The following is a 10237-nucleotide window of genomic DNA, read 5'->3' as shown; positions in this document are numbered from 1 at the left end:
TTGTAGTAAGTGAAAGGTTAACACTCCCAGATGAGTTTGCACAAGAAAAACGTAACCTTTTAGTTTGTAATTGGTTGCCAAAATCAGGATAAGCACAAGTAATTACCATTTTGAGAGGATAATATGCACTAAACAATGAGTGATGTATATGCACGACAGATCGCTTTCGTGCATGCATCTACTGATGCAGATCATGTTGAAGCGTCATGCGCCGGCTGGGTGAACGTGCTCAGGACAGTAGAATGTTATGATGGATCAGAGGTAAATAACAAATAAATACTGTTCAGTTTCTTGCACAGACCGATCATTTTGTGTCTTAAGACCTCAGTGTATTATCACAAGCAGCAGGGTTTAATTTGGTTTTGTTTTTTTTTACTCGTAAACATTTGGTAACCATTGATTGCCATTATATAACTGACAGACTGCAACGATTTGAGTTAAAAAAAATCATTGTTTGTGTTCTACTGAAGAAACAAAGTCACCTACATCTTGGATGCCCTGGGGGTAAGCAGATAAAGATCAAATTTTCATTTTTGGGTGAACTATCTCTTTAAATTTATAATGCATTATCAAAGTAGTTTCAATGCAATAATTATGCCTTTTAATTCACCTTAAAATGTATTCTACAGTCTTATGAATAATCAATTCATTGTTACAGTTTGCTTTTTTAAACTCGTTTATAATTACTTAGGACAAAATAAATGCATTACATATGCACATAATGTGCACTCTAATGTATCACAATAATTAAACATTATAATGCACATAATGAATCATAGTAATGCATTATACCCTTTAATAACAATTTATAATCCATTATCATAAAGGCGTAAAGTAAAGTGTTACCGTGGTTTCTATCAATGATCATCTTTTAAGAGGTAATTACCAAACGTTAATATCTGTACCACTATCGTTTTGCAATCTAACCTTTATGTCTAACTAGTTTTCTAACGAGAGTAAGTAACTGCACAGGTTAGTTCACTGATGCATTTCAGCTAAATGTGACATATTCAACAGTTGTTCATCATTCAAAGAACTTGTTTTTGATGTGACCCTCTGCAGTTGAGAGCGCAGGCGCATCAATTTGGCATAAAGGAGCCAAACCTCACATGGACTCTCCATTTGCGCACAAGATGCGCTGGAGAGTAATATCACCAGAGTAAACCGTATACATGGCAATGGTTGTCTATACCGGACACTTCAGATTCAAAATGAACACGAGTTGATTTTACAACATGTCTGACGCAACATTAACACCGACTCCCGATGTAAAGTTTCTGGTCGACTCTTCGGAGCGCAACAACATCAGCGCCGCTCCGGAGCAACCGCACCTGTATTCGGGCATTGTTATTGCCACCGTTTACGCGCTCATCATTACTGCTGGACTAATTGGTAATGTGACGCTCATTAGGACGTTTTGCATCGTGAAATCCATGCGCAATGTCCCCAATCTTTTCATGTCGAGTCTCGCTCTCGGAGACGTGCTTCTGCTAGTCACCTGCGCACCTGTGGATGCCAGCAAGTTTCTGGCGGATGAGTGGCTTTTCGGGCGGATTGGTTGTAAACTCATTCCGTTCATCCAGCTGACCTCGGTTGGAGTGTCGGTGTTTACACTTACAGCGCTGGCAGCGGACAGGTAATAAGTCTAAATAGATTGTAAAATGTTCTGGATTTGCCTCGGTGTGGTTTAAAAAGCAACAACTTAATTGGTTTGGTAACACTTTACAATAGGCTATTTCCATGTAATTTATTACTATAGTAATGTGATAATTACATATTATTCACAGTGATTTTTGATTTGGCATATCAGGATTAGGGGAGTTCTGCAAAAGTGGGAAATCATGTTTGATTGCTTTTTAAATATCAGCAAGCAATTAAAATGTGAAAGTCATTAATAATTACGTCCTCCAGAGTCTTTGTCAGGTAATCACAGTTGAGAATGGGAATGTTCTTCTTAAGCATAAGCCTCAAAAAAGTATTATGGTTAATTACATTGAAAATTGAATATTTGTAGGGGTCTCTTTTGAGTAGTGTAGAGTTTGTTTTAGTCCAGTGACTAATAGATGGGGGTAAAACTGACCTGGTAGACCTTGATCAAGATGGTTAGGCTACAGGGTTGATAGACCAGTAACAAACGATGTGATATTCTATCAGGACCATTTATGATATAACATAATTTTTGCAGTAAGGATGTGGGCTCAGCATATTTTTAGAAGAAAAAATGGTAACACTTTACACTAAGATTCCATTTATTACTTCAATGCAACATGTAAACAATAAGCTGTCTAAAAAAATGCTGTCTCATTTTTGCTGATCTGTCCCGATTGTCAAAACAGTTCAGGTGAAAAGCAGTGTTTATGTTCATAAGTGCCATTTTCACATAATTTTTTAATGTAATTTTGATATCTAAGTGGTTTCAGCAACAATCAAAAAAGCTGAGAAACTACCAAAACCCGACTTTTGTGCAGTTGACACGATAAAAGGCAACCGTGATTCAGATCGGAACATATTCTATTTTGTTCTATTCTACTCTATATTTGTAACCCATATACACAAGGCTTCAACTGTATGCCTTTTTGATCTTGTCTGTTCTCCTGAGGAAGTGTGTGACTTGGTGTGTGAGAGTAGCAGATGAATGAAAATGAAAAATAACATGTCTAATGATGGAGAAAAATGAACAGCTTCCTCTGCCTGTTCGTGTTGACGCTAGAGCACTCGAGAGTAACGAGTTTATCTCCAGACCAATGGATCAACCGAGGGTCGAGTTTCTCTCGGATTAAATTAGAAACACTGATTTCTGTGGTGACATGATTAATGATTTGTGAAATCAAAAGTCAGTCAATATTAAGAGTAATTATTGTTCATTAAAACTTTATTTAAATTTAAAAAAATGTAAAAAAAAAAAAAAAAAAAAAAAAAAAAAAAAAATGAAATTCCACTTACACTTTTTCCATCTCATTTGATCTGAAGAAAATGCTGAAATAGTATTAAAAAAGAGAGGCTGCTCCATGATCTGTGTGGTGGGAGTCTAATTAGCACTGGAGGCTTAATTTCATATGTACAGTAGGTGAACAGCCATGAACAGATGGTAGATGGCATAGGTGGGAGGATCTTTTCCTGTGGTCTTCAGGCTTTACATCAGTCATAGAATACACTTTTAAAAACAAAGGTGCTTCATGATGCCATAGAAGAACCTTTTTTTTCTCTAAATGGTTCAATAAAGAACCTTTAACATCTGAAGAACCTCACTGTTTCACAAAAGGTTCTTTGTTGCGAAAGAAGGTTCTTCAGATTATAAAACGGTAAAAAAAAGAGATGGTTAAAGAACCTTTGACAGAATGATTCTTTGTGAAACCAAAAATGGTTCTTCTATGGCATCGCTGTGAAGAACCTTTTAAAGCACCTTTATTTTTAAGAGTGTAGGCTGTCACTTCTGTCACTGAAATAGTCTTTTAGTTTTGATTGGTCAGTTTACCATCAGGCAGTCTGATAGAAACATTCCATTAATTTCCATTAGGGATTTTTAAAAAGTGTTATGAAGTAAGGCAACCAGCTTTAAGGTGAAACACAACACTTCAAACTTTGATTTGAAGCAAAAATGTATTTAGAAATTGGACTAAAAAAGACCAATAATTTGAGACTAATAATTTGAAGGCTACAAACCCAAGAAACACTGCAAATGACAATCTAATACAAAATGACAGAGACAGACTACTGCTATTTTACTGCTTGTTTTGCAGCAGTTTCTAAGTGAAATGTCCAGAGAGTGGTGCTAAAACACACATTCAATAAGTGACTGTGGTATGCTTTTATTATGTTGATGGCACATATTAGCGCTGCACGATATATCGTAAAATTATCATTATCACGATAACAGTATGCGCAATATTGGTATTGCAGAGATTTGCGATAAATGACATTTAATTGGTTTCATTTCTTTACAAAACTTTTCACTGACTGCTGAGAGCTGATGCAGTGACAGGTTCGCCGTTCTCTCCAGCATTACAACCATTTAAACTTAATCTTTATATTACTACTTTTAATGAAGATTTGAGCTATTAGCCGTCAATCACTCTCACTGTCACTGTGCTCCGCTGAACTAGAAACCGGATGTTTTTTTTTTTTTTCTTTCAACTAACCTCTGTTCCGGATCTGCACAAACTGCATTGCAATTAGGGGTGTGTTGTAAAACAAAACCAAAAGTAAAACGACACGCGCATTCAAATACAATTTTAATACCCTGTGTTTAGAGAGCGACTCCACAATGCGCGCGAATTAGGCTACATAAAATATCTGTTATTAATATGTGGGCTATAATTTTGTAGCTGTTTATAGCTCTGTATCATATGCTTGAAAAATTCTGTCTCTATTTGCACTTTGAATATTGAGAGAGTAGCCTACTTTAAATATGGCTGCATTTATTGTCTACACGAGTAAGAAAGAACTGTGTCATTTATTTTATGTTATTTATACTATAGATTCTTTAAAAATGCAGTGGTTGTCTCTAATTTAAATGGCTGTACCTACAATAGAGAAAATAAACATCTTGTTTATGTACTCATATTTTCATTCATTCTTGTCCCTTGCTTAGGCCGTAAAATAAATATATATAAAAAGGCTTTCAGAATCAGCCCATTTTCTTGTGAAACATCGGCAGTCAGAATCGGCCATGAAGAATCAAGATCGGTGGATTACTAAAAAGAAATTGGGTGCTTTTTTTGATGCTCCTAACTTTTTGAAGTTTAATAGTAAACTTTTTGTTTAATAGTATTTTTTTATTATTTAATTTTTGTTACTTTATATTTATTTTTATTTAAAAAAAAACAGGCAAGGCAAGGAAATATTTTGTTTAAAAGATGCTCTTGAGTGTATGTTACATGTAAATAAAAAGGAATGTTTGAAAGCAATTCATTTTGTGTTTGCAGGTCTACGGTAACAGCAAACCAGAAATCAGAATATCGGCTGAGGTTTTAAGTCATTCATAGTGTTTTAAAGTCTAAGTGTTTGCAACTTACTTGACATAGGTTTTTTTAGCCTGAATTAGATTTAATTCAGATGACAGACGAATATCTATTGCCTATTTATTTTAGTATAATCATTACATATATAAATTGTTTAAAAATAGATAATAATAATAATAATAATAATAATAATAATAATAATAATAGGAATAATAATAATTTTAAAAAGCATTTATCTAGGGAAATGTTATATCGCAAGAAATATCGTTATCACAATATTCATAAACAATATCGCATATTTTCCCAATATCTTGCAGCCCTAGCACATATTGCTGCATTTTTATTACACTGCTTGAGGTGCGTATTGCAGTTGTTCAGTATTAAAATATCCTATATTATCCGATATCCGATAGTGTTAACAAATGCAAAAGTGATATAAGAACATATTTGGTGATGCATGCTATTTTACCTTCCTTATGTGGATTTCAGCTTTTTTTGTTGAACCACAGTTTCACAGGGTTCGTACCGGAGCTCTTCATCACTTAAGTGCAGTGCCATATTGTGCGAGCTACCGAGCAAACCTACTGAATTAGAAAACTCAAGTAGCTGTTTATGTGACAACAGTGTTCAAAAGTGTGCGTTTTCAAATCACGATTCTTTCTCAAGTCGATTCTCAGCTTAATTTTGGACAGCAGGTGGCACTATGGTTTAGAAACAGCCGTGCTCTGCTTGTTTCCAAATCCTTACACACACTTGAACCTAAACTAATCAATCATAAAATTAGAAAAGGTTGAAGCAAATTGGTGGTAAAAAATTGCATTCCGAGGGTTAAAATACACATTTTTTGGAGGGGTTCCCCTGGTAAAATTCTAATTTCAGCAGCTAAATATCACAATATTGGGGTCGCTTCAACCTGCTGCAAGTGTTAAAGTAACCCAGTTCTGCGGGAAAACCACGAATTGGCAACACTGCTTGGCACTGTTCTTCAGAGCATTTGAGTGTGCAGATAAAAACTAGATTAGAGCGCTATCTGCTGTTAAAACCTAAACTCAGTATTAGTGATGGGAAGTCAGATCATTTTACCAACTGGGACCTATGAGTCTCTTTCAGCAAAATGAACAAATCATTGGGAACAACTCTGAGACAGCAGTCCATAAAAATAAAACTGTGTTTTGCAGACCTCAGCTGCATTAGTGTCCTCTAATTTATCCTGCCATATCCCATGAGTTAATTAGTCATGTCCTCTTCACCAAATAGTCATTAGTTTTATTTGATGTGTGTTCGATCTCAAATATGATATTGCTCTTAAGGTTAGATTCTTAATTAAAATGTCTCTTTCTGTCCCTGGTCCATTCTGTCTCCTAGATACAAGGCAATTGTCAAACCAATGGATATCCAGACATCTAAAGCCTCGCTAAAGGTCTGCCTGAAGGCTGCTTCAATCTGGCTGCTCTCCATGATCCTGGCCATTCCTGAGGCAGTGTTCTCTGATCTACACACCTTCCACATCCCAGAAACCAATGAGAGTTTTAAAGCATGCGCCCCATACCCTCAAGCCGGAGACCTGCACCCAAAAATCCATTCCATGGCCTCCTTCCTTATCCTGTACATTATTCCTCTCTTTATTATTTCTGTGTACTACATCTTCATTGCCAGAAGTCTGATTCAGAGTGCGATTAACATGCCTGTGGAGGGAAATGCACACATACGGAGACAGGTAAGCTTAAAGGTCAAGTAGTGCTTTAACTTTGACGTTAGAATGGTTTAATGGTTGTGTTATGTGTGTTATTAGACCAATTAAGTGTTTGCAGTAAATGACAGTTTAAGTAGCACTCTATGGAAGCCATGGAATAAAGGAATAAAAAAAGATAAATTTGAGTTTAAACTTCAGAATTATGACTTTATTCTCCCAATTTATTCTCACAAATCAACTCTCATTCCTTTTCTCCTTGGTTGAAAATCCACTTGCTATTGTTGAGTTAAATCGAGTTATTAAGCCTGAATATGAGATATAATCTTGCATTCGCGAGAAAGGAAGTCAGAATTGTGAGATAAAATAGATGTCAAATGTTATAGGTTTAAAATAATATTTCATGCTAATATAAGATGGTCCCTACGAACTGGATATGTGAGTATTATTGTAGACCTATTGTTTAAATTAAATTTATGCTTTAAAATATATAATTATAGAAGGTTTCATCCATTAGTCTGTCTGTTTAAACTTTCAAATGACGTTTTTTTTTTTTTAATAATTTGCATTCCAATTCTGATGTTACTTTTTTTATTTATCTTTTTTTTTTTTTTTTTACATTTTCTCTCTTATTCTGTGGATTTTCCCCATTCACTCCACTTGTTACCAGCATTTTTCTGACATGTTAATGTATTAAAAGTTCAGTAATCTATTGATATGCAGTGCTGGAGAGTAACTAGTTACATGTAACAGTGTTACATAATTTAATTACAAAATAAATGTAACAATAATCTGTTACAGTTACTGAGAAAAAATGTGTAATTAAATTACAGTTATTTATGAAATGTTAATGATTACAACGGGGGTTAAATCTGAATATTCCTTGTATTAATATGTACTATTCCTTGTTATGATTTTAAATTTGTATTTACCGCAGAATGATTTATAATCAAACTATAATATGTGACCCTGGACCACAAAACCAGTCATAAGGTTAAATTTTACAAAACTGAGATGTATACATCATATGAAAGCTTAATAAATAAGCTTTCTATTGATGTGTGGTTTGTTAGGACAATATTTGGCCGAGATACATCTATTTGAAAATCTGGAATCTGAGGGTGCAAATAAATCAAAATACTGAGAAAATCACCTTTAAAGTTGTCCAAATTAAGTTCTTAACAATGCATATTACTAATCAAAAATTAAATTTTGATATGTTTACAGTAGGAATTTTACAAAAAAGCTTCATGGAACATGATCTCTACTTATTTTCCTAATTATTTTTGGCATAAAAGAAAAATCAATAATTTTGACCTATACAATGTATTTTTGGCTATTGCTACAAATATACCCCAGCGACTTAAGACTGGTTTTGTGGTCCAGGGTCACATATTAATTCAAGTGATGAAGGGTTTTGAAAGTCTGACAGTAATCAGTCTTGAGTACTACCATATGGTTAACCCTGCCTGGTTTAAATGTTTGGAAAGATTAGCAGCTGAAAACAGGTTAGATAGGAATTTAGAATGGTAATCTAATGTAATCAGTTACATTTTTTTTTTTTTTTACATTTACTTTTTACACTACTTATTATATTTTTGATTAGGTAATTAGAATCTGTAACTCTTTACATTTACAAAGTAACCCGGTTGATATGTTTCTAGAATTTAGTTGACATTATATTTAAAATGTTATAACGCTGTGTGCTTCACACAGTTATTATATTGTAATTTTATCACTTTTTCTGGTTCATACAACTTGATACATCCAATTATTCATGAAGACAAAGACAAACATGTATTAAGGCTAAGATGTGGAGTGGAGTGTGGGTGTTCCTTTAAAATAGAAATTAAATGAATTATTTTTTTTTAATTCTAGGTCAAAGAACAATTTTTTTCAAACACCTCTATATTTTTATAATTTTAAATAGTTGCAAGATATATAGCATTTCCCTTGCTGAGTATGCCAGCATTTTCATATGCCAGAGTTCATGCACAGAAAACATCTTAAATGTTATGGTAAACCTCTCTGTTTGTCGTAATTGTTCTTAAATGGTGATTCAGGAGCTATTTTTGAAAGGTATCAAAATGGTGTACCAAAATGCTGCTTGTGTTATTTTTCATCTAAGACCATTTCACAGGTACCTGATTCATACATTTATTATTTTTAAGGCATTTAAAAATATGTGGATAAAAGAAAAATATGTAGAATTAAAATGTAGTGTATGTGCTACTAATATCACTGAATGCAACTGGAAAAATTATGAATGATGAAGTTATTAAACACTCCCTCTGCCTGCCATTGGTCAAACAAACAGTTAGTCCCACCCCAAATCACGCCATTGGTTGAGCCTGTGTTGCTGTGTCAGGCAGTTCAGAAAGTTGAAAAAACTGGAATAGGCTACCTGATCTCATGATGAAAACCTACCTGTGGGAACTTTTTCGCAAGACGCAAAATAGGTATCAATACTGCAGTATCCAACAGAAATTAACACTAAAGGCGATAAAATAGCAAGCACTTGTAATCATTTAAGTACAGTTATGATTACAGCTCCATATATTTTGGATTTAGGATGCGGAATCCTTGGAAATACTGTGGAAAAACATGACTCACGATGAAATGGCTATAAGATGAGAGATTAAAAAAAGAAGGTATGTTATTTTAAAACATCACAGAGCATTAGAGTTATAATGCCACTCAATGGACATTTCAAGTCAGAGCTGCAGTGACATGTACAAAACCAGCATCACATAAAACGTACCATTTGTGCGTTCATCTGTTCCCGGGAAAAAAATGAACACTCTTTTAGCTCCACTCAGTGGACATTTTACATCGAATATGTAAGAAACGTACATGGTGGTATGTATTTCGCGTCTTGTCATGAGATCAGGTTGGGAAGGAAATGTTTTTAACACACTTTAGCTTAAAAATCTGTTTTGTGTTTTGTAAACCGCAGATTGAGTCACGGATGCGGCTGGCCAAGACAGTGCTTGTGTTTGTGGGTCTGTTTGCCATCTGCTGGCTCCCAAACCATGTGATTTACCTCTACCGGTCCTACCATTACACAGAAGTGGACACCTCAATGGCCCATTTCATCTCCAGCGTGTGCGCACGGATCCTTGCCTTCACCAACTCTTGCGTGAATCCCTTTGCTCTCTACCTGCTCAGCAAATCTTTTAGGAAGCAGTTCAACAAGCAGCTTTGCTGCTGCTGCCCATCCATTCTGACGCATTCACAAAGCACTAGGCGTAACAATACACGACTGAGTTCAATCAAAAGCACACAGAACCACTCTGTGGCCAGTTTCAGCCTTGTCAATGGCAATGTTGTCTGCCTTTAGAGCTAAACCACAGTTCTTCTACAGTTGTGTTATAGAAATTGTTCACTCAAAAACCTTGTTTAAAATTTTGCATTTGCAACACCATGCAGGTGAGTAAATAATGACAGAATGAGCATTTTTGGGTGAACTGTTTCTTTTAAAATGATTGAAATAGCATGTTTAGTTGTAGAGACCACAGTAATTTGGAAAGGCTTTGTCCTGGTTGGTTGTCGTTTAATTGGATTTTGTATTGTAACTGGTGTTTGT

The 10237-nt window shown here is 34.8% G+C and overlaps 1 protein-coding gene across 1 annotated transcript; it reads left to right on the top strand.

Moving 5' to 3' along the window:
* Positions 1-1207: 1207 nt before the first annotated feature.
* On the top strand, positions 1208-9991 carry grpr (gastrin-releasing peptide receptor). Its single transcript, XM_073825485.1, has 3 exons — positions 1208-1636; positions 6327-6678; positions 9608-9991. The coding sequence occupies exons 1-3, from the start codon at positions 1236-1238 to the stop codon at positions 9989-9991; spliced, it is 1137 nt and encodes a 378-aa protein (XP_073681586.1). The 5' UTR covers positions 1208-1235.
* Positions 9992-10237: the final 246 nt, after the last annotated feature.

The sequence above is a fragment of the Garra rufa genome, chromosome 20 (genome assembly GCF_049309525.1).
Source record: "Garra rufa chromosome 20, GarRuf1.0, whole genome shotgun sequence".
Lineage (NCBI taxonomy): Eukaryota > Metazoa > Chordata > Actinopteri > Cypriniformes > Cyprinidae > Garra > Garra rufa.
The sequence above is the reverse complement of the archived record's forward strand: the minus strand, read 5'-3'. Positions and strand labels throughout refer to the sequence as shown.